The 25,448-nt window shown below is 42.4% G+C and overlaps 1 protein-coding gene across 10 annotated transcripts in view; it reads left to right on the top strand.

The window, feature by feature from the left end:
* The window catches only part of TTLL5 (tubulin tyrosine ligase like 5), a 143,154-nt gene that overhangs the window by 15,121 nt on the left and 102,585 nt on the right, over positions 1-25,448 (top strand). For 9 of the 10 annotated variants that reach the window (XR_012628920.1, XM_074868436.1, XM_074868440.1 and 6 more), the window contains exons 10-16: positions 9,375-9,476; positions 9,601-9,692; positions 11,789-11,896; positions 20,258-20,339; positions 21,872-21,933; positions 22,682-22,773; positions 25,313-25,354. Coding sequence is in view for 9 of the 10 variants with exons in the window: in XM_074868436.1 (XP_074724537.1) it covers positions 9,375-9,476; positions 9,601-9,692; positions 11,789-11,896; positions 20,258-20,339; positions 21,872-21,933; positions 22,682-22,773; positions 25,313-25,354 (580 nt within the window). In the remaining variant the exon portion in view is untranslated. The remainder of the gene's footprint in view (positions 1-9,374; positions 9,477-9,600; positions 9,693-11,788; positions 11,897-20,257; positions 20,340-21,871; positions 21,934-22,681; positions 22,774-25,312; positions 25,355-25,448) is intronic. The other variant, XM_074868439.1, reaches the window with a different exon arrangement.

Here is a 25,448-nt window from a genome sequence, read left to right on the forward strand (position 1 = left end):
CATGCTTTTGAAGGTGACTCACCAAGCCCAGTTATGTGGCAGTCACAAGGCTGTTCTTATGGCCAACTGTTGAATTGGTGGATCATGCTGTTTTTTGGAGGGGCATCCAGGCAAGGAGTGAATAACAAGCCTGACTTGTGTCTGAAGTACAGCTGAAGAGGACATGCAGCCAGGAATAGCTTGTGCTGTTTGTGAGCCTTCCTCATTTTGCTAACTAGGGATGCCTCTCTCTCTCCCCCATCTTACATTCTCTCCTGTGTACCTTCTTGTGGAGCGGAGGGGATCCTGGCGGACCTGTCTTGCTTGGTGCCTGCAGGCATAATGGGGACTTGAGGCATAGTGTGAGAAATTCATGGTGAAATGGCTTCTTGTTTTAGGGAGGCTTTTCTATAGCCTACTCTTTTGCCTGAACTACCAGGTTTAGGCAGCCAGGCAGCCTTATTTCTGAGCCTGAATGGCTGGAAGGGCCCTAGCCCAGCAGGAATTTATTAATCAGATTTACACTGAATTTGAAAAATAGATTTTTTTTTTGAAAAAAAAAAAAAAAAAAGGCAAAACTGAGCTGAAAACTAAATGTTCTTGCAAAGGACCCAGGGAGCAGCAGCTGGGGGAGACTTTCCAGAGGGACACGACAGTTCCCGTAACGACAGGGTAGACAGCTGGGATTCACAGCAGCTGCCATCCTGCTGCCTGAGCTCACCCCCCTCAGTCTCGCGGTGCCCCCTCCTTCAGTAGCTTGGCTTCCTAATTAGTGCTGGCTCCACTGGGATATTTACCTTTTCTGTGCTGGATTCCTGTGGTTTCCAAAGAATTCAGGTGCTCGCTTGGAGCCAAGGAATTCACATTACCTCACAGGCTGTGCTTAGGCCCAAGCTGGCCACAGCAGCCCCTGTCCCCTGTGCAGTAACCCCTGCCTGGCAGGCCTCCGCTTCTTAGGAAGCGTAACTCACTTCTGCATGGACACCTGGGATCAGACTACAACCACTTCAGTAGACATCGCCTTGCACAGAAGATGTGGACCAGTGTTTTTCACTAGACGTCCCCACTGGACTTTGGACCAGTGGAGAGTGCATCAAGCCAGGAGACTTTCTGCTGCTTCCCTGCTTTTTTAATTAAGATAAACAGGGTTTGAATTACTGAGGGGAAAGCTCTGTCTGTCTATTTATGTATGTCTTTTAATAGAAATTTACTCCATATACAGACACCTGTTACTTGATTTTAGACTATGTAGTTTTTACATTGAATTTTCTTCTGTAAAATGGGGTAGTTAGGCCTCAGGCTGCTACTGTTTGAGGGTTGCAAGGAAGCCTACTATATATATTTTTATATATATGTAATATAAATATTTTTTATGTTTTTTACTATATATATTTAAGTCATGGCCTAGCAATGCCCTCTGTTAAATCTGAGTCCCATGGCAGGTAGCTAGACACTTGTCTCTGGTATAGGATGTGGCCCTTAGTTAGGGTCCTTGGGCAAAGGTTTCAGTTTGAACAACCTGCTCTTGTTGAGCTTCACCAAAACTGCTCCTTTGGTTGAAAGAGTTGTTGAAAAAAAGGAGTGGAAAAATGGCTCCTTGAGCAATATTTGTATATCTTGCAGTGATGTAGTTATAATATTGACATAGCATATCACTGTTCTTTGGTAAAAAGAAGTGTCTTGCTAGCTCCAGCAACCTGTCTCCTTGATGGCATATTTTAGGCAATTCTGACGGGAAGGTAGCTAAATACTAACTAACAAATTCATTTTTGATCTCTTCTGTAGACCCCTCCTCATCTTCCATGTTCTTCAAATTACTCCCCCCTGCCTCAACAGTCCTTTGAGTCTGTCTTTGGATAGCAGAGGGTGGTCTACCCAGGCATAGTGGGTCTCTGGCTATAACTACATGACCCTGCTGTTGCACTTGACAGATAGAGTCAGCATACTAAAGAATTGGAGAGGATGGGCAACTTCTGGTGACAGTCTACACAATGAGAAACTGTAAAATGTGAGAAACAGAGTAGAAAAGGTTCACCAAATTAAAGAGCGGCTGAGGTTGGAAGGGACCTCTGGAGGTCATCTGGTCCAACCCCCCTGCTCAAACAGGGCCACCTAGATGCAGTTGCCCAGGACCATGTCCAGATGGCTTTTGAATATCTCCAAGGAGGGAGACTACAACTTCTCTGGGCAACCTGTGCCAGTGCTCAGTCACCCTCATTGTGTTTCCTTATGCTCCATAGCATCCTCTTAATGGCAGCGTATAAGTTGAAAACTTGCAAATTTGTTATGGAAACATAAAAAAGGAAAATAAGTCTTTCTTTCCTGTCCCTGTAGACATCTGGTAAAACGTCTTCTGGATCTTGTTCTTTAACGTAGAACTGTTTGGATAATTTTATCCATCTTTGGTTAGAGAAACTCTGCCATCATAGAGATGTCACCAAAACTCCTTTTTATGTTTAGTATTTCCCTGACAAGCTTTGGCTTCTTTTCGTACTCAGTTGCTAACTGACATATCAGGTGGATGCTGTGGAAAATATGTTGCAGATGAGGGGACTGTGGTCTCAACTTCTGTTTTCTGTCCTCTACTGCAGGGGAACTGGGTCCCAGGTGGCATTTTGGAGTCCAGACCTCGATAGTGTTAAAAATGGAAATATCTGTAGTTCTCCTCTACCAGTTCTAGTCTGTTGAACAATTCCCTTAGGGTGCCTTTTTTCTTTTTGTCCTGATTTTAACAGCAGTTCGTGGGAACCATAAAGAGAATTGAATGGTGCAAACAAGTTTCTATGTGGCCTTAGTTCCCTAAACGTGGCAGCTAATAGACTAACAGGGAAGCCAAAATGCATGGGGAGGGACAGGAAGAGAGACTGAGAAAGTGACTCCAAGCATAAAATGAGGAGCATGCTTATAGAAACACTGCACTGGTCATTTCCAGGACATGTAGGCAGGAACTCTGTGTGCAGTCATGGAAAAGACTATCATAATGTGTACTTTTTCTGTAGCACTTATTTGAGAGAAAAGGGATTAACTATTCTTTCTTTCTTCCCACTCCAGGGTCTTTTCTCCTCCTCCTTTCCCAAGCCCTGGCTAGATGTCTCAAATAAGCATTCCAGAGCTGCCAAGTTTCATGCAAAAACCATGTAACATCTTATGTAAATATTTAATGATCTAGTTTACGTATTTCCAAAATGACTTGCATATGACAAACTTTACCTTGTGGTCAATTCATTTCCTGAAGTAATGCTGGGGATAAGGCAAAGAGCAGTGTACAACCCCTTGGGCAGTGTCCTGCCTGAATGTGTGACAGTGAAAGGGTAGATTGTTTGAGTTAAGGCAGTGTAGAGGTGTGGGTTAGGGCAAATAAAGGTTTGGTGTGGTGTGGATTTGGGGATTTCTAGAGGTAAGTGTGGGCTCTGTGACATGTTTTGTAGATTGGTAGGTCAACAGCGAAAAGTGCTGCATGTCACTTGTGGAGTAGGTGGAGCTTAAGCTTGCTTGTTAGGCATATAGTGAACTCTTACCAGATGAGAAGAGAGGGCAGTAATCTGTCAGTATCTGAATGCCAAAGGTGATTTTTAACAAGGTAAGTCTGAAGCATAACAGGGAGGCAGAGAGCTGGGATGCCTCTAGGTGATGTACTGTTTGTCTGGAGGTTGAGAGTACTTCTGGAGTCTGAAGGAATTAGTAAGGATTTCTCCCTTCATTTTCTGTTCCTGCTGCCCAGGCCACCTGCTGTCACCCTACTGCTTGCTTTTGATTGCTCTTTTCCCCTCTCCGATCCAAGAGAAAGTGCAGCCAGAGGGAAAGCAAATGTGCTGTTGTTGAAGGTGAGCTCTGTAGCAGTGTGTAGCTGCTGGTAAAGGGAACTGCTTGTTGCCTTCATCTGAGCTGGCCTGTGCCTGTGTGACTTGGCTGTGACCAGCTGAGATATGGGCAAGTGTGTCAGAATGAATGTACGAGTGTCACTTCTCTATTCGAAGTTTCAAATTCAGAAATGAAGGACATCTCCTGTCCTGCTGAGGAAAGAGAAGCTGCAGTGAAAGGGAGGGAGGCTGCCAGGCTGATTGCTGCTACTTCTGCTTGGGAGGCTGTATTGTTGGCAGCAGTTTGTGTGGAAACTGAACAGTGCATAGTCAACCTAGGTTTAACCTTTCCTATTTCCAGCTGTAGTTTTGGACTAGCAGCTTTTCCACAGTATTTCTATTTAGATGCTTTTGGAATCTAATCTCTTGTATATCATGTTAGTAGGTGTCCTTAATTTTCTTAACTTACCCATTCCCTCAGATTTTTAAAAGGACTAGATTCCTTAGAAGGGGAGGATCTTTGACAGAATGACAAGTCTTACAGGGAAATGCTTTGTAAGAATTCAAAGCCATGTGGATCCAGTTGTTGAACCATTCAGAGTACACAAACTTAACCACCAGCAATACACAGCAGTGTTAAGTGTGTTTGGTCTCTGCATTGCAAAGCCTATGGAGTAGTCCAGAACTTGGACAGGATCAGATAGACAACAGCAGGGGAAAATAAGAGTTGCTTGAAGCAGAGCAAGAAAGAGGTGGTGTTAGTGAGAGCAGAAGATAGCGTTTTGAAGAGTTTCACTTGATGAAATAGTCTCCTTTGGCTGAAGATGTGCCTCCGCATGTGGACAGTCCAGCCTCCAGTTAAGAGTACTCTTGGATTCCTGGCTGATTGCAGGCTCCCACATAGCAGCATCCACGAGTAATGCTTTGGCTAGGAAACAGTCCTATCCTGGCAGATGGTGACCTGGCCTCAGTTATTTGTGCCTTCATCACTCTTTGGCTGGATTATAGCAATATGAGATACCTGGGCATGAAGCCTTTAGTGCTTAGGAAAACAGCTCATGCAGAATGTTGCAGCATGTGCTTGTGGTAAATTGTGTTACTGGGAAAACATCAGGCTCGCCCTTTATTTTCCGTGCCATCTTACCATATAGTTCTAAATTGCTTGTAGGATCTTGGCCCTTATCTTTTAAATGACAAATATTCTATTCTTAGAAGTGGCCTGAAATTGGAAAAGAGGGGGGCCTGGAATGAAATTGGAAAAGAGCGGGGACCTCAAAAAGAAATCATCCTCTGAAAGATTGTAAGATTTCTCAAGAGTTTATTCTAATCTCAGGTTAATTTCACATAGAAAATTTTACAAGCATTGAAGTTTTCCTACTTTCTACTCTTACTGTAAGGCCTGTTCCTATGACCTTAGTGTCTCTAAAAGTAACCAGTAAATTTCTGTCGAAGCAAGACATGTTCTGCAGCATGAAGTCTCTTGTCTTTCCAGGAGAGAACAAGTGTGCTGGATGAGTAGCCTTGTTACTACAGTGGAAGAAAGATACAGTGAAAGTATAGTATGAAAAACTGTAGAACTATAGAGTACGGAAGGTAATTGTAACTTGTATTTCAGTGGTAGTAACGCTCTTCCATCCCAAGCAAGTGTGAAACACAGTGTAAGGGGTGTGAGCTATTGCCAGCATTGTACTTGTGATCTGTCACCATTCGAACATCCAGAGGCTATTGATAGAGGCTCTAGAAATAACTTGAATTTTCCATTTGCAGACTTGCACTTAGCATAAGGCTGGTAAGGCTGTCAAACCAGCTCTTAGAGAATGTATTAAGCTGGCATTTGATTCTGTTGTTTAAAGCGTGGGGGTTTTTGATAGTAGATTTGAGTCATTAGTGTTTTGCATTTTTTTTGATGCATTGCTGAACTGGCCCATGATATCCCTTAAGATGACAGCATCCTAGTAGAAGAGAAAGTTTATGTAAAGAGATATCTAAAACACATTGAAATCCCTTCTGAATAATCATTTCCCATGGAAATGTAAATTCTGTGGGCATGGAGCTCAGACCACTTAATTATTAAGAATGGTCTCTGTAGAAGGAAGCTAATGCAAGCATTTGCAAGGTAAAGAAATACTGTTGCTTAGAAGTATTGTCTACATCTGCCAGGGCTTCATATCTTCATATTTCTGATTACGTGCATAATAAAAAAAATAAGAAGCTGCTAAACATGGTGAACCTAATCACTCTCTGTTTCAAAGTATCGAAGGAACCATGTGAAATAGCTTGTTGGTTGTGTTCAGTATCTTCCAGGATCTGGCTGTAAGCATATCAACAAAGACTTTCAGTATGCTGCCAATAAATGATTGTTAAGGTGGAGATGATGAAATCATAATTAAGAACAAAATATATGATGGGGCTGTTGTCACTATTTTCAAAACAGAAGAGCTAAATACAGGAAACTTACAGTTAAACTGAAAAGAAATTAAAATACTTTAAACTGTGGAAATATGTGGAAAGAGGTTCCAAACTTCAAAAGTCTTTTCTGTTGCCAGCTGCTCTGACTTCATATGTAGTTAAAGCTCAGAAAAATATGGTGCAAAATATATTTCACTTTTTTTAACCTTGCTGCTTAGAGTTAGTTATATCATGGAGGTGTTTGGTTTTTTTCCTGCTCCTACCTGTGTATTGAAGGATAGATTTGAACTGATAAGCATCTTCATGGATTTGCTGGTATAGTTCTTGTGGAGAGAGAGATATTTCTCAAAATGGCTACCAAGTGAGGGCAGCAGTGGCTTCATTTTCAGTGAGAAATGAGATTTTTTTTTTTTTTTGGCAGTTCTTTCTAAAGGAAGGATTTTTTTGGTGTAACTTGTTAGATGTCCTTGTATAGTTCAGCTTCTTCTCAACTATGGAAAATAACAGGAGAAGGATGAAGAGAGATGACTATTAATAAAACAAATTGGGGATGAATCCTTTTCTGGACAGTAACTTCATTGCACAGCCAGATGCTCTAAATTCCCCTCCCTCTCTCCCTCTTCCATTTTTCTTGAGCACTGCCTCCCTTTTCCTGCTTTGAGGCTTCACCCAAATCTACTCTCCTTTTCTTGCAACTAACCCTGCTCCCCTTGGTACTTTCTTTCCCTCTTATCAGGGCTGCTTAGGATAGCTTCTTAGGATTCCCTTTTACCCTTTCTTACCTTTATCTCTTTCAAGACATTGGCATCTTAAGCTATAGGAGGATGGTCAGAGTGAAGAAGGTGTTTTTTTTCTCTTGTTGATTTTGTTTTGTTTTTTTGAACTAGAACATGCTTGCTGTTATGAGCTGTGATGGTTAGCAGTGGCTTATACTGGTCATTCTGCCAACCAGATGCCCTGTATTCTGCCCTCAATATTCTTTTTTTTCTCCAAAGTCTGAGGCCTAAACTGTATATTGAAACAGGAATTGATTACATGCAGAATAAGAAAATGATTGCAATTGGACTAAATGATCATTGTAGGTCCCTTCCAACTGGAAATTTTCTATTATATTATATTTAACTTGATGGCATGCCCTTGTCAGTATGTAGGATTTTGCAAATATCGCTACAGTTAGTATTATCCTCTGCTTAATGTTTGATTTATTTTTAAGTTTGTTTGTGGCCTGTTCCTAAAATGGAGGCACTGCCTTCTTTCTGTCCTGACTCTGCATCCTAACACTCTCTTTTGTAATGTCTGAAAGAGGGTGTACCTGCATCTGACTGAAAGTTAATTGGTATCTTTCTATATTTGCTCAAGTGGCTGTTGAGTCAGATTTGTGAAGTGATCTGACTTGCCTGTGGCTATGTAATTTGTGGAGCAGATCAAGTAGAGTGGCTGGAGTGTGCAACCGAGCAGGTGATGAGCTTTCAGCTGCAGTGCATCCTTAGGCTCACAAAGGCTGATCATACAACCACACCTTTAGAAAGCAACTTTTGCACAAGATGTAATTTTAAACACTGTAAATTGGCATGGCTGTCAAGAGAAACAGTTCTGCACTCTTCCTGGCTGCTGTTCCCATTCTCACGTTGTCACTTTTCTTTCCTGGCACAGGTATGTGGTCAGTTCCTCTCTGGCTGCAGAGTGCAAAATAGAATGGAGGGGTAGCATGGGCAACTGTACTAGCAGTTGGTTGCAGGAAGCTCCTTCCCCTCCCAGAGAAGCTTATATTGTTTCAGCGTTCATTCAACCTCTTCTTAAAGAGGCGTGTTCTTGATAAGATTAGTTTAAATTGCTTCAGTGCATTTTGTGCTGTATTCCTGTGCTTATTCAGGGGCTTTTCTGTACCCATGCAGTGAACTGATCTGATTTGATAAATAGCTTAGCAAAAAAGGCTGGGTTTAGACAGCTTGCTGTGCAGGACAGATACTCTTGTGCTGGTATTGTGCAGGTAAAATGAAGGTGGATAGCTGAGGAAAGAGAGTAGGGATAGTTTAAGCCTGTGTAGCCACTGGAGGGGGGGAAAAAATAAAAATCTTATCAAGTTACAACTTTGTAGCTGGATCACAGGGAGCTGATCTACCTTTGTCCTTTTGCACTATTCTCCCCCTGTCAGATCCTGTTTCCTCTGCTTCCCCCACAACACAACACAAAAAAAATCTCAAACACCTTACAAACCAAAATCCTGGGCTCTGTTTCAGTGGGATCTATTCTATGATTCATTTCAATGCAGAACATCTGTGATGGTGGTGTATGGTTAAGGGAGTGGTGATGGGGTACTGGTTACTGTACAGGAGGTTACCACCATTTACATAATAAACAGGCTGATTTAACTGTGGTGTTGTTGGCTGTAACAGAGTTCATATGGAGACTAGATAAGCTTGTAGCAGTGTCTTGCACCTGATTGCAATCTTCCCTACAGTCCCTTTCCTTGTACATGGCTAGGTGATGTCTTTGAGATATGGAAGGGCCACATAGTCCCTGAGAATGACAGCACCCTGGAGCAGATGCTGCCTTGTTGAACAAATTGGTCTGGCCTGCAGATTGTACCTGGTTTCCTGGATGCCTCTTGAGAAATAGGATTGGCAGTTGTAGGCTGTGTAGTTAGTGTTGGTAGAAATCTGTTCCTACCCTCAGCCTTTCTCAAGGCATCCTTGGAGTACATAATAACTGAGCTGTGCTTGTATGAGACTTCAGGAAATACTGACTGTGGTATGCGTGTGTAGTATGATTGCTCTGAATGTGTGCATTTCCCAGGACCAGTGGATCTTACATATTCATGGTAGGTCCTATTGTAAAACTGAGGGCACTGTGACGCTGACTGTCTGCAGTAAAGTGGCCTGTTTGGCCAGAATGCCCTGGGACCACAGATTTAAGTAGTCGAGAACAAAATGTGCCTAGTGTGATGTGTACACTATTAGGCTGTGATAACTCCCAGGAGAACAAATGGAGCTCCCTGCTCTAAGACACTGAAAAAGAGACTAAATGCACCTGGATATGGCCCTTGAGAATAATGACATTTGATGACATCTCACTACGTGCATTCTCTCCCTGGCTGTTGTTGTTGAGTGGTCTGTGTAGTAGGTCATATTTAGCAAGCATGTCACTTGTTCAAGAAATACTGTGAATCTTTATCCCTCTTTACAGGTTTGCAACAGTGAGATATGACCAGGCATCCAAGAACATTAAAAACCAGTTCATGCATCTGACCAACTACAGTGTCAACAAGAAGAGTGGAGATTATGTCAGGTACTTGGCTAGAAAATGGAACTTGATCTCTAGAGGTTGGGTCAATTTGCCTAAGTTGGTCTAAGGCTGGTTGAAGTCCATAGAGGTAGGGCAGTGTCAACTTGCTTCTTTCATTTATTTTTAGCTGTGATGATCCTGAAGTAGAGGATTATGGAAACAAGTGGAGCATGAGTGCAATGCTGAGGTACTTAAAACAAGAGGGGAGAGACACTGCAGGTCAGTACAAATCTTGTTCTTTTATTCCTTTGTTGGATCTTAATCATCTCACTAGTGCAAATCCTAAGAAGTCAGGGAAGAGCCCCAGTGAGTCCCATTTAGCACCAGAGCAGGGTGGAGGGAAGCATTGTTCCTTACAGCTTACTCGCTAGAGCTGTGCGTTTATTCTCTATCCCAAGAGATGAGTCCTATCCCCAGAGATGAGGTGTACCCCTTCCCTTTTGCAAATAATATTCTGAGACTTTCTCAGGGTGTGTTTCTTAATATTTTACCTACATTTCCCGTTTCTTAAGGTCATTCCATTCCTTCTAAAAGCTTCCCTCCCTCTACTGCTCCCATGGCCTGTTCAGTCTGATGAGTGACCAACCTCTGGAGAACTGTGCCAGTTTGAATGACTCTTGGATGTGGTGTCATCTTTCCATGGCTCAGGTTTTTGCTGGGTGTTTTCATTTCAGTCTGTGTTTCATATAAAATAGCTCCCTCTTCCACACCTTTGCCAGGTCTGCTGGGAGTAAATGTATCTGCAGAGCAGAATCCAGGTATATCCTTTAAAGGATAAATTACCTGTGATACTGAGGCATCAGTAACACTACTGAGAGCAGCTATGCCCATGTTGCAAGTGTTGCCAGGGAACACTTAGATGTTGGAGGAAGGGGTTTGAATCTGGCTTTCAGATGAAAGTAGACTTTTCCCATCATATGCGTGCATGGCTGTTCAGTCATTTGCACCATACATTTTCACTAAGCTCTGTACACGTATTTATATTAATACATTTCCACACCCCACTCCAACCTAAAATATAAAACATGCACTCTTAATTATTAAGTAAACTGCTGAGCAATGCAAGCAGGTTTCTCTGACTAGCCATTAAAAGGCTTCTTGCACCTTTCTCTGATGCATCTGGTTCTGGTCATAGGGAGGCAGAATGCTGACTGGAAAGTGCTGGCCATGTCTGGACTGGCAAGATTTTTGTGCTCTGGGGTGTTTGTGTGCACTGAGACATTCCCATGCTGTGTTGCTTCCACTTAGTCGTCTTCTGGCACAGAAATTGACATCTGAATTTGCTTGCATGCTCCTCTGTAATTATTCAGGTCCCTGCATGTCATCCTCTAACATGAGAAATAGTAATTGTAGGCCTCAATCGAACTCTCTAGTCAAGTGGTTTGTACTAGATGTTCTTTGGGACAGGGATTACCAAACATGTGTGTGGGTTTGCTGGAGGTCTTCTGTGTTTGCTTGTGCTCCCTTTGAGGGCTGGGGAAGACTGTCCTATCATCCCTACTAACTTTTCAGACTAGGACTGCAGTGTTTCTTCATTCCTTCCTCCTCTCACTTCTCACACTTGCTTGTCCTTGAAAAGAGAAATTAAGTGTGGTGTTCTTTCTATTGCATGACTCATCCCAAGCACAGTGTAGAATCCAGGTCTACATCTGATGTGCATCTTTTCTTGCCTTTTGCTCCCTCTGTCAGCTCAGATTCCTGTTCCTGAGCTCTCTTTACAGGCTCATAGAGGAGCTGGAGAGAGCTTCTGTACTGAAACTGCAGATTATCTATAGGTCAGCAGGACTGGGAGCTGTCACCAGTCATATAATTTTGAAATGATTTGTGAATCATGGTATGGGAACAGCTGCTTTAGAGGAAGGTGCAATATCACAGAACAGTTATCTCATAAAAGTCCACATGGAAAATTTTTGTACCTCAGTGGCTATGGCTTATTCTCTGTAGTTTAGGGCCTTATCTCACTAACCCACTCTTGTTTGATCCTTCCTAATACTCTGAGTGGGCGGTGATCAGACTCCAGCTGACTTGTGCTGATGTGCTTGCCACATGTTTCTGCTTACTTGCACTGTACATATACTCACTTTTATCATACTCATTTCTGAGTATTTTTGCACTAGGATACTTAACGCATGTATCTATATACTTAGGCTTGCATGGATTTCCAAACATCATTGCTTTGTCATCCATAGTCTCTCAGGTGCTTTGATTCACAGAGGCATCTGTCCATATGCATATTCTCATGTGTTTCTAGATAGTGTGCTACTTCACGATCTACTCTTTCCTTTTTTTTTTTTTTTCTCCTCCCTTCCTTGCAGCACTGATGGCCAATGTGGAGGACCTGATTATCAAGACTGTAGTTTCTGCTGAGCTGACCATTGCCACAGCTTGTAAAACTTTTCTTTCACATCGTGGCAGCTGCTTTGGTAAGGCACTGGGGGCATCTTTGTTGATTGGATCTTGAGTACTGTTTGAAACTTCCAGCTTTCTGATGCTATGGAGAAACGTGCATTCTCTATTGCAAGGAAGCTGGATACTGGTTTGGTTTTTTGGTTTTTTTGTTTGTTTGTTTTTTTTTTTTTACTTCAGTATAGGCCTCTGTGAGGGCAGGGGATGTTGAATCACAGTTGCCCCTGTGCCAGTGTTGGTCATCAGATTCTCATGGTAGAAAATGGGATCATGAAAAGGGACTTGAAAGGGAGCTGGGGGAAGTGCTGGAAAGTTGAAGCTACTGACCCACTAGTGCCCTTGCAAAGGATGGTTGTGAATAGTTAAACATCCATTTAGAGCATTTAATATTTTCTGTTGAGCCATCTAGCCCAATGTAGTTCTGAATTATTGTCCTACATGCATCTGAGGACTAGGGAGGGATGTGTAATGCAGTGCCTAGAATGACGGTGGTGGTGAATGCTTCTGGGCTTGTGCTTGTGTGAGAGTACCACATGGTGGCGTCAAAGCCTATTTCTGGCAGAAGCTGGATGCAGAACTATGTGCTGGCAAAGGGATTTGAGAACTCACTGGCAGCAGATGCTGGGACGAGGTCCAGAAAGCAGCGGCTGGTACCACAGTGTGCCTTCTCCCGCTTTCCAGTGGCTGCTTCCCAACCTTCCCTAAAGAGGCCTCCTCCTGCTCTTAGCTGCCCTTTTCTCATGTGGATACATGCATGAAGATGGAGTCGTGGGGCAGGGGAAATGGGTCTAGAATTAGCCTCAGTCAGTGCTTAAACCAAAGACCAAGCTTGATTTAAGCTATCCTGTGTTTAGGTATTGGGACTTATATTTAAACTAGCTGTGACAGGTAAATCCATTTGTGCGGTCCTTGCATTGCACTTGGATATTGACAATTCTGTAGCTTTCAACACTCTTAACATAAATGCTGTCATCTTTTGGATATGTGGGGGTGATGAGACAGTCAGGAATCAAGGGGGAGCCATGGCTGATATGTTGTTTAGTTACCTGCCGAACTAGCTACCTCTCTGCCCCTAGCTTCTCCTGACTCACTGATGCCTTTGTTCAAAGTTGGAGAACCTTGGCATACATGGGAATTTGAGTTAGATAATAGTTGTAGTGAAGTGAGAGTTTATCAGCTACTCCAGAAATATCAACAACTGGATTAAAAAAAAAAGAACACCAAAAATCTTTAACTGCCTCTTTTTTTTGCTTCTCCCTTTTCCTCCCTCAGTTGTGTCTCTAGATTCCTCTGAGCTGTGTATGTGGAAACTAATGTTCCTCATGTACTTTCTGCTGGGCCTGGCTCTGAGGTTATCCCACTTCCTGCTGCCTCCCCAGGGCTGCACTAACCACCCTCTTAGATGCTCCCCCACAAATAAACTGTTTTGTTCCATTTATTTCAGCGTAAACATAAATTAAGAGCTTCCCAGGAAAGAGGGCTTAAGTAGGAGCCATACTGCTTCCCTAGGGAGCCTGAGGCATTTCCAGAACTCAGTACTTTCTGCCACCTTCCCCCACAATTAAGTGGTGGTCATTGTCCCAAGGATTTGAACTGCCCTTTTTATGCTGTATGGCTCATTCTTCATCCTTGTGTCTTATTTCTGATGCTCTTTGGTTGTGCCACTTTTAACCCTGTTGTACAAAAGACAGTTTTTCTAGCTGGAAGTGTTCAGAATGACTGAGTTCATAGCTGCTAACGTGAGGGAGAAAACTGGGAATGAAGATTCCAAGGCAGCATGCAGAGGCTCCCAAAGAGCCTTTTTTTTCATTCTGAGCTGTGAACGATGAAGCTGCATGTGTGTCCCGAGAAAGACTGATCATTTGAAAAGTATCTCAGACTTCAGAAACCTGTATCTGAGATTCAGATACAGAGGTAGGCCTTGTCTGAAAAGCTTCTAGAAAAATATGTCTAAATTAATGTGTATTCTACTCTAGTCTTTGTAATGTTGTTCTAGAGAATTACTCCAGCACAATTACCACCTTCTGGCTAGACATTAAATCACAAATACTGCTTTAAAGCCAGTATGTAAAGATGCCATTTTGAATCTGACAAAGGTTGTCCTTAGAGTCCTTTGGCTACCATCAGATTCAGGAGCCCTGTACCTTTCATGGCAGGTCTTTTGATGATTCAGTGTGCCAAGGTAGGTTTTGTAATATAACTATATCTTCATAATTTAACAAAACTGTGAGCTGAACCTGAAGGGTAAAATGAGTTCAAGGGATAGGTCTTCTAGTGATAGCTCCTGTAGGAGTAAGGATCTATCCCTGCACTATTTTCCTTATTTGTCACTTCATAGCTCTAAATGGTACCTAACAGATTGGTGATGATTTAGCATCCAGAGCTCAGCTGAAAGAGTCAGAATCCCTGCTGCTGCAGAACTTGCTTTCTGGTTTCTTTAGGAAGTTGTTCTCAGCTTGATAGCACCAGTTTTTTCGTAGGGTGGTGGGGCAGACCTAGGAAGAATTAACTCTTTCAAAAACAGCCGTAAAGAAATGACGAGCATTGTTAATTTATCATCAGTGGATTTGTGTTAATCCTGGCTTTTCCTTCCATCGTCTACTGCCATTGGTTCTTGTAGTGACATTAAGGTAAAGACCTAAGGTAAAGCAGATAGATGAGAACATGGAAGTGAGGAACATCAGGTTATTTTTGTCTTCTAGTTTGCTTGGGGTTAAGGTTATTGGTGTTTAAGAGCTTTAAATCAGAAGAACTTGGGCTAATGAAGTCAGGAAATATGCTCTTTCTCTCCTTCACCTCACGTACCCATGTATCTATGGAGTCAGCTGGCTTTTATTTTGATCTACCTGCTACTACATTTTCTTAATTTGGCCACCCAAGTTTGTTGAAGAACAGGTAGCAGTATATCTACTCTTCTGTTCCTCAGTGACATAAGGGAAGTGATGTCCAAAGGTGGTTATTGGGATGTTAATCTCTTAGCTTACTATGATCTCACACACTGAGTTGAACTTTCTTCTTCATGGGTGACAATTTATTTACCCTGTAAGATTAGGATTATAAAGGCAGCCCAGTTTGCACCACAACTCCTGTTCTTTGATGTTAGCCTTGAAGGTGGCTGTATTAGCTTTTCTGACTTCAGAGTAGAAGGATGGTTCTGAGTTTGATTTTGGTATAGGTGACAAACCCAACTGTAATCTTCTCTTCACCAAAGAAAGTAGTGGTTTATGTAGAAGGAGGGCAACCGAGATGGTGGAAGGTCTTGAGGGCAAGACTTACAAGGAGTGGTTGAGGTCACTTGGCTTGTTCAGCTTGGAGAAGAGAAGGCTGAGAGGTGACCTCATCGCATTCTATAACTTCCTCAAGGGAGGCAGCAGAGAGGGTGGTGCTGATCTCTCTCTGGTGACCAGTGATAGGACACGAGGAAATGGAATGAAGCTGTGTCAGGGAAGTTCAGATAGGACATTAGGAAAAGGTTCTTTAATGAGAGGGTGGTCAGTCACTGGAACAGGATCCTCAAGTAAGTGGTCATGACACCAACCCTAACAGAGTTCAAAGAGCATCTGGATGATGCTCTTAGTCATGTGATTTAGTTTTAGGTAGTCCTGTGAGGAGAAGGGAGTTGGACTCGATGATACTTATGGGTCCCTTGCAACTCGAGGTATTCTGTGTAGGCACCCTGAAACTAATCCAGTTCTGAAGACTTATAGGGAATGTGACTAAGTGTCCTTCAGACTTCAGTAGAAGGAAAAAGTGTTGAGAAGTCACCTTACAAGTGGTGGACTTTCTCTGGTTACCTATTGTGGAGAAAGTGCTTCTAAGTAAGGTAATTACACATTTGGCCAAGCTAGTATGACAAACTCTGGCAGGTGCAGGCTGCATCTTATGAAGTAGACAAAAACACCAACATGTGGAATAATTCTGTCCCCTCTTGTTGGATTCTTTGCTGTAATAACACTGAGAGATAAAGCCTTTCTCTGTTAAAATAGAGTTCTCTAAAAAAGGGAGTTAAGCTGTATTACTTGGAGTGCAAGGCAAATTCTCGCACAAGACTACAGCATCAGTACTTTCCACAAAACCATTGATGTCCAGAGTTGAGGCTTCTATTCTACTCGATACGACACAGTGTGGCCTTTTGCTTATCAAAGCCTAAACTGTTATGCTGGCCTTCTGTAGAGTAACAGGAATGATTTGGCACCTGACTGTCATAGTCCCCAAGGTGTAGATTTGTTCATGTCCCCATAGCTGTTAAGATGTGCTCTACCAGAGTTGAAGCAGCTGCTTGTAGCACAGTTACCTTTTCCAACTGAAGCTCCTTGATACATGTTGTCTACAAGCATGGTCTGCAGGATACCTTTATATAAAACACAGAAAAAGTAGGAAGGAAGAATGGAAGACTTGAATTTCAGTGGCACAGGTGTAGTTCCCTGCATTCGGTATGTCTGTAAATATGCTTCTGGTTGAGGTAATCCCAAGCACAAATACAGGCAACGAGTGGATTGAGAGCAGCCCTGCGGAGAAGGACTTGTGTTAGTGGATGGAAAACTGACTATGACCCATCAATGTGCGCTTGCAGCCCAGGAAGCCAACCGTGTCCTGAACTGCATCAAGAGGAGTGTGACCAGCAGGTCAAGGGAGGTGATTCTCCCCCTCTACTCCGCTTTCCAGGTGAGACCCCACCTGCAGTGCTGTGTCCAGCTCTGGGGCCCCCAACATAAGGAGGACATGGACCTGCTCAAGGGGGTCCAGAGGAGGCCACGATCAGGGGGCTGGCGCACCTCCCTTATGAGGACAGTCTGAGGGAGTTGGGGTTATTCAGCCTGGAGAAGAGGAGGCTCTGGGGAGACCTTATAGCGGCCTTTCAGTACCTAAAGGGGACCTACAGGAAAGATGGGGAGGGACCCCTTATCAGGGAGTGTAGTGACAGGACAAGGGGTAATGGTTTTAAACTGAAAGAGGGTAGATTTAGATTAGATACCAGGAGGAAATTCTTCACTGTGAGTGTGTGGAGGCACTGGAACAGGTGTCCCAGAGAAGCTGTGGACGTCCCCTCCCTGGCAGTGTTCAAGGCTGGGTTGGATGGGGCTTTGAGCAACCTGGTTTAGTGGAAGGTGTCCCTGCCCACGTTGGAACTAGATGATCTTTAAGGTCCCTTCCAACCCAAACCATGCTGTGATTCTATGAAAATGAGATGATTGTTTTTTATTGCAAAAGCAGAAGAGTTGCATACTGTGCAGCTTTTTTTCAGTGTATATGTGTCCCTTCATAACCTCAGGTTGCCTCCATTCAATTCCAGAACATGTACTTTGCAGTAAAGCATCTTCATTTTCCCCAGTGAACAAGCTGAAAACAAAGACCAGAATTACAGCGACCCTCTAGGAGTTGAGTTCATTCTATGCAAAATCATGAAAACATTGTTTGTGCTACCAGGCTATCACTTGTGACTTAATTTCTAGACTTACAGAGAATAGCAAATTCTTTGGGGATATTTTCTAAAAGGGAGTGCCAGTGCAGTCTTTGACAGCATTATAAGCCAAACTTGGAATACATGATAGTTTACCAGAACTAAAAAGCTTGAGACCATGTCTCTAGCCTTCCTCTTAGTCTTAAATAATGACATTGGCAAAAAAAAATCTCTGCCTGAACTGTTGCTGTTAGACTTCAGTCTGAAGCTAGCCCTTCTCTTGGGAGGATGGGAAGCTCCGTCAGCAGTGACTTCTCTGTGGGGGTTAGATGGGAGAGGCAGGCTGTTTCTGCTGAGTCTTGGTGACAGGACCTCCTGATATAACTCCAATCTCTTTAGCAAACTGCGAGGGTGAAATGCTTTTGTGGATTGTAGTAGCAAGAGGAGGGGAGCAAGGGAAGGCGCTGTGGAAATCTGATATCTTAGTTCTGTTCTCCCCTTAATAGTGGTGTGAGGTGGGTTGTCATAAACCTACCATTGCCACAGTCTGAGGCATGTGTTTCTCTTTCAGTCATTCTGTTTTCTTTGCCATTTCCCTCTGCAGAGAGACTAGTCTTGCTTAAGTTGGTAATTGCAGAGGATATACCGATCTTGCTATGCTCATGTGACTCTAAATCTCAGTGCTGTCTGTGTATTTATTTTTACAAATGACGGAGGAGTTTCACAGTAGAACGGATACTTCTTCTGTGTTTAATCTAGGTAGTGCATTTTCCAAATGTGGAAGAGGGCCAAGGAGATATTTCTAGGATAGTTGAAATCACAGGTAATTTATCTTCTGTCTGTGCCCTAGTATCCCAGGCAGACTTGAGAACCCCTTTGTGCTAAGCCTTATGTGGGAACTTGTGAGGCTTGATTCTGTTGCCAGAACATGGGTATTGCATAGCTCCTGATGCCCTGAGGTAGCAGAGACATCTGTCAAGGGCTTGTATATATGACCTAGAATGCATGACACTTGGGGCATTATGGAGCAGCAGTGGTGTTCCTAGGAGGACCCTAAGGCATTGCAGATGGCATCAGATGTCTGTGTTTAACAATGGAACTGGGTCAACAGGGATACCCTGAAGAGCTTAGTGTCCTAATAAACAAGGCAGACACAAGGGAAAGGAGTGTAAAGCACCAGCAGCATGGTCAGGGATAGCTAAGGTCAAGAGATTTACCATATGTTTTTCAAAAAGTGGGTGGAGTGAGTAACTGGGTGGGATAGAGGGACATTTAAAGAGCCCTAGGTCTAGAAGGGAGAAAGGCGTGGGAGAGGAGGACAAAGTCAGAGGAGCCAAAATACTAGCAAAGGTCCTTTGAGGGGCAGAGGAAAGGAATGGCCAGCAGCAAAAGAAGCAGCAGCTAGTCAAAACAAAATGCTCTGCTTCCTGACTGGGGTTGGGAGGTTGCAGACCAGCAGCTGCCACAGACCCACTCATTGCTCCTCTGCCTCAGGCATGAGTTGCCTGTCCACTGGAGTTTGCTATGCCATGAAGAGTCACAGGTCTTCACCAAACCTGAGTTTGTATTTTGAAATAATGTATTAAAATCACCAGAAGTTTCTCCTGGTCAAAATGCTTTGCTAATGTTTACGCTTATAATCCCCATCTCCTCCTTTTCCCTCTACTACAGCCTTTCCCATCTGGGGAGCAAGAGAGACAAATGTAGATTCAGCCTCATTTCTTTGGAGTGAACCAACTCCTTAACTCTCTGCTGTTTTGCTTCCCACTCAATGTCTGGCTATACAGTCTAGGAAAGTGAGCAGGCAATACTCACTCTGCTGCCATTTCCTCCCCTTCCAAGTCCCCCCCACAGCTTATTAACTTGCCATTATAACCTACATGAGCTTTCGCACAGCTGTCTGCATAGGAAGATCTTGTCAAGCAGTCCAGCTCCCTGGAGCCAGCATCAACGTCAGGCAGGCGACAAAAGGCCAAGGCCAGAATTCAAGGAAAGCAGCATGGCAAAGAAATTCTCCTGCTTTCACTCCAGGCACTAGGGAACTGGTTGATTCCATGGAAATCCTTCTTCTCTGCCAATACCCTGTTCTGCGGTGCTTTGAAAAAACGTGCATAAATTGCCCTGATGATCATTATCTGTATTTCTTAATGCTGGAGGAGGGAATTGCATTAATGCCAACTTCTGATTTACAGTTGTCTTTGTGTAGCATCCTTTGAACTCTTTCCAAACTAGAGAGAACGTGTGTATAGAGTGAAATAGTAAAATCAGTATTGGAACGGGAAGCTGGCTTCAATCTGACCTGTGTAGAGCAGAACACATCTAGCAGATGTAATATGTTATGGATGTTTTAGAAACTAAGGAAAAAGTATTTCTATGGAGGTTTGCTACAAAGTGGCAAGCTGTCAGTAAGATAAAGAGTTATGGGAGGTTGTCCATGTAGATGGAGCTGCTGAGGAGAAGACTCTTGTATTCCCATGGGGATACTGCAGAAAAACATACAGTAATAATTGAAAAGAAGCTGATGCTTGAAAGAAACAAGATTTTATATAGCTGACTGTAACAATGAATATAGGGATTAAAAAGTGAAAAGGAGAACAAAGTTCTATTGTTTCCAGGATCCAGTGGAAGAAGTAGATTGGACCTGCTGCACTTGTGTCAATTCTAAGTAGAAGCAAGTAGTAGAGTTCTGCATGAACTGCAGTTTGTGGTCAGCAAAAGAGTTTATTTTTCTATATAATACTTTCCTAAGACTCAATTTCTGCTTCCCTCGTTCCCCCACAAACTTATATTTAATCTTGATTCTGAGGAAGTGAAATTTCCCACTCTGGAATGATATTATTTGTTCAGCCCTAGAGAGTTCACTGGATTTAACATAAATTATATAAATAGAAATGACCTGATAGAGACTAATGTTGGACCTTACCTGAATGTTTAAAGGTGCAGTAAGGTAAATTTACAGTGTCCACTGTGTTTTCAGAGCTGTATGGTTTTGATGTCCTTATTGATGACACTCTCAAGCCCTGGCTGTTGGAAGTGAACCTATCCCCATCACTGGCCTGGTAAGTGATTCTTAGTTTAATATGAGTCTGGGATTGTTGCTAGAGATGGTTGTCCTTGAAACTTGTGGTCCTAGGAGGGCATGATTTCATGATTCCTGCAGAGTATTTGTTCTACTGCTAATTGACAGAGAGGATAGTCCTTTGCTTTTCCTTTTGCATAAACAAACTTATTGCAGCAATAGTTTTTGAAAGAACCCGGTTGGGATTCCATTTTCTTTTTAATTATTTCTCCTCCACAGTCCGTCATCATTGTTAACACTTCATAATCTCCCATCATAGATGAATTTTGAAACACTCCAGACTATTGTGTGGGGTTTCAATCTGCTTGGCTGAGTAGAAACTTTTAAGATTTTGGAGTCCAAGCAGAGTTCAGGCATAATGCTTGACTTGAGTATGTAGATGTATGCTTGGGCTCAAATTTTTGGTCTAGTACTCTCTTTAGCTAAAATCTAAAGAGTGAGTGTTGTCTTGGCCATTATGCTGATCCTCACACTCTAATGAAACTTGAGGATTTATTTTTGTAGATCTCCAACTATATGTGTTTTCTGGACTACCGTTTAATTTTACAGGAGCACAGATGCACAATACACTTTTGCAGTACTGCAAATAATATTTTGGTTATGACGGTATAAATAAGCTTTAAGTTAAATGTTCCTGGAATAGCCGTATCTGACTCCCCCCCCCCCCCCCCCCCCCCCCCCCCCCCCCTTTATCCTGCATAGATGTTTTTTCACACACTGTTCATAACCCTAGCTCCCACAGTACCCATTTTGTTTCCAGGTGCAACTCAAATGTTTCCACAACATTTAATTTCCTGGTTTGGTGGTTTGTGCTCATATACATAGACCCTGAATTATTTGCATCTTTTACTACTTAAAACTCTAACTCGCATCTGCATCCTTTGCTCCACTTTGTTATGATTGCCATTTTCTTTGTCCAAACTGTTGGCATCTATCACTGTATTGTAGAACATGGCTGATTTCTCTGCTCCCAAGGAATCAAACTTTGTCTGATCTGAACAGTATTCATTGATTTTTCCACTGGATAAAATTATGGATGCTTCCCATCTGTCCCCACTGTCTGATATCTTCATATCTATCACTTCCCCTAATCATTTGTTCCCATCCGTTAGAACTAACCCATCTGATTTTAAGATTTTATGTGGAAGAGTCATAGGTAATTATGGTTTTTAAGAATTCTGTGACAGCAACCTCTATCTGTTCCATGAAATGTAGCATAGATACATTCAAAGAAAATGTTTCTAGCCAAGCAGAGCTAAAACAAGGCCATAGGTTGCTGCATTAGAAGACTGAAGCTGTGAAAAAGGATAAACAGAAACGGATTAATCTGTTGCTGTTCTGTTTTTATCTATGTGTGTGAAAATCACCTAGTTTTCCTCCCATGCTGATCATGTCTGTGTTAAGGACCAATACAAAGAAACTATATTGGAAGACATCTTGGATATTGATGCATTCCTCTCATTAAATGCCAGACAAATAATTTCTCTTGTCTTCTGTTGCATGTGGGGATAGTGATGCTCCTTTGGACCTGAAGATCAAAGCTAGCATGCTCTCGGATATGTTCAGTCTTGTAGGTGAGTGTAACAAAAAGCTCCTTCAGTCTTTCCCTCTTTTAAAACCTGTAAGAGGTAGGTTTATGAGCTGCATGTTATTAGATGAGTATGATAGAGGAGAACTCTGTTTAAGGAGAGCAACTGTATTTAGCACTGGGAAGTTATATGTGGACACTTCAGCTTCAGAATAATCTGGCTGTCTGTGATGCTTAGGTGGTATTAAGAGTCCCTAGTTTGATATTTGAAGACGCTACTCTTTCTTTTTAGCTGGTGACTTCTGTTTAGCCCTTAGAATCAGTATTCACACATTTTTTTAGGTTGAATGTGTGGGTTCTGGTTAGGCTATGTTAGAAGTGAAGTCATGATTGTGAAAGCTGCATGACTGTCTAGTGCGCAGCACCTTTTAGGCATCCCTGGTACATCTTGGTTCACTTACTTGATGTAACTTACCCCTAATACTAGAAGAGTCGGAATTGTCATCAGGTATCCTGCTCAGCTATTTAAGAAATGGAGCCTAACTCTATGCTGCTATTCAGTAACCTATCTTATTGATTTAAGTACTTGGTTTTGAAGCAAGTTCCAGTTTTATTCAAAAAATGTAATGCAATGTAAAGTTTGGGATTAAACAAAGTATGGTATGAAAAAGAAAAGCATCCTTTCTGGTCCTTGGGCAGGGACAGGAAGGTCATGTATAGACAGAGATCATTAGCAGGAATGATAGGCTTGTATTTCAGTCTCAAAGTTCTCATGTGGCTTCTGATGCCCACAGGCTTCGTGTGCCAGGATCCAGGCCAGCGGTCAAGCCGGACCATTTATCATTCATCTGAATCTGTCAGGAGAAATACATACCAGAAGCTGCAGGTAAGTGACTTCAACAAGCCAGAGCTGAGGGGATAGCAGGAAAGTCATTCTCATTGAATTTGTCTCACAAGGTGAGAGCGCCAACAAGTGAGTGAGGTTATCTGGATTTCTGGCATAACTACAGAAGAGACTCAAGGAATGCACCAGAGCTATGGGCTCTTCAGCCACTTTTGTTTTGCTGTGAGCAACGAGCTTGCAGAACCCTAGAGCTTTGTGAATGTCTCCAAGACCTCCTTCTAGTCATAAAGAGCTTTTTGCATTTGACATTTAAGGCTTCTTTCTCGTTCACTCCTGGAATCTCTCACTTCCTTTCCTGTGGATCCTTGGACTGAGGCGTCATGTGGCTTGCTGTGACTGTCCAGTTACCTTTTCTGCTGAGATAGTGCTTTCTTAGCACTGCAGTGCTGAAGGGCAATTGTTCTCTATCCTTTTTGGCTATGAGATGGATTCCATAAATATCTGTGGAAGTGGAGCACTCACTAAAGGCAGGGAGATCCCCTATGTCATTTGGACTTTCAAATGCATTTCTTCTCAGGCAAATAGACAAGTGGTGTATCCTGACACTCTGCAGCTGATGCATATGCTCCTGTGAGAGACCTGTAGCATGGCTGTGTAGCTCAAGTTCAGTTAGGAAGTGAAAAGTCATTTTTGTTCGGTGACAGAGTACCAATACACTGTCCATTTTGGTACAGGGAAAACTCACAGAAATTACAACATTTTGATTCTTGTAAAACTTGGAGTTTTGAGTCACTAGGAGAGAGGTGAATAGCTGGTAAGGTGAGATTTGAGTATTTATAGGATGCATGGCTAAGTCCAAAGCTTTTAAGGCTGATTTAATAGATATGGTTTCATACAGATCCCTCTGACCATAAAGTCGCTCTTTGTGGCAGACAAAAGGTATGTCAGATAAATTAGGAACCATTCTAGAAAAAGTAACGTTCTCTCTTAGAGTAATGTGATCAGATCCTGATGATCTGATCTCTTTTATCTGAAAAAAATTACACAAGACAGTCTCAGAACATTGAGCTGTTGGGAAGCATTGAATTTTAAGGAGGCTTTAAACTTACAGATTTATTTTGCTTAAAAAACCACAAATAGGTGTATGGCCTGGCCAGTTGAAACGTGCAAAGATTCATATGACAGAGAAGTGGTTATGAGATGGGATTAATTTTTCTTTTGGGACAGGTGTCTCCCTCACCTGTGTTTACCATGAACAGGCTTCTAATCCAGTGATAAAGTTTTATAGCATGTTTTTCTTAAGTACCTAAATGGAAATCCCATGGCTAAATAGGTGTACAGATCTCTCCATGGTTGGGGAATGGTTTGGCCTGCTCTTTGCTGAATGCATTTTATCTTAGATTGCTGGATCTTTGATACTGTGTTCCCAGTCTCAGTTGCAAAGGGTACTTTGAACCTCTTTTTTCTTAACTCCTTCGTGATGTCTTAAGTTTTGATAGTTCACGTAGGCCATCTTTAATCATTGTAAAAGCTGCTTCTTGGGAAAGAAATGCTGATACCAGCATTCTTGATCAGGAGATAGTTACTCTTTTTTCTGAGTTTCACCAGACTGGACTGCAAGTTCCTTGTGCAATTTCTTTGGTTTGACTCTCTGAGCATTTCTTCCTCTAGGGAAATCGACAATTTAGCTGCTTCCTTTGTAACTTATTGTTGATTTGGGTTGGAGCTCTTTCAATTAATCATAATCAATAAAGGGACCTTGACCTGTTTTGTATAGACCAACTCTAGAGAAGAACTTGGCAGTAGTACAGCTAGAAGTGATAGATAGGTCTCTTGAGAATCCTTTCTGACACCATTTGCTCCTCTTGGTCATTGGAGAGGAGGAAGGCAGCCTGAATACCACTGAAAGCAAGAAAAATCTAAGCAGTTATGATGATAGTTTTATTTTGAATCTACCCCTGTCATTAAAATGGTTTTGCTTGTAGGCCTGATGCCAGATGAGTAATACAGGGTACTTTTTGATATCATGCTGATGTTTCTACACCTGTTGTGGAATGTTAAAGAGCACTCTCCACAAGAACTGGAATATTGTGTTGAGATTTTTCAGGATTTTTCATCTGGAATTTCAGGATTTTTACTAGTTTTTTACCCCCTGTGTTCTATGGACAATTCTATTTGACAACACCTGTTTCTCCTTAATATGTAGCTATTGAATATTTTCCTCTGGGTGACTCTTATCTTACAAAAATATGAATTTTGGTCATGAGTGTTGAGTTCATTCATCCATTCTGCAGAGCTCTTTTCTGTGTGCTTTTGAAAATTATGTGTATGTCCAGACACATTCTGCACAGTTGAGCACATCTGAGGTTAGGATTAGTGCTGCGTTTGGAATGGGGACAGGATACATTCGTGGAGGATATGAGGAAGATCTGAACCGAGATGATAGAAGCTGTTAGCTGCACATCTGGACTTCAGAATACCCTTTTGCTTTAGGGTACTCACCACTCCTCTGCAACTTGGGCAGGGATGATAGTGTCTTGGAGAATACAAGGTTTTTATTCTCTTTGTTTGTCTTTTGCAGCGTCCTGTGTCTGCACAGTTGCAAACTGCAAACACCAGATTGGTAAGTACCCCTCAGCTCCCTTCACTGATATAAGGGATGCAATTTCAAATGTTACCTTGTACAATACTTTTGGTGCAATTGGTCCCAAAATATA

Source organism: Strix uralensis, chromosome 4 (genome assembly GCF_047716275.1).
Source record: "Strix uralensis isolate ZFMK-TIS-50842 chromosome 4, bStrUra1, whole genome shotgun sequence".
NCBI lineage: Eukaryota > Metazoa > Chordata > Aves > Strigiformes > Strigidae > Strix > Strix uralensis.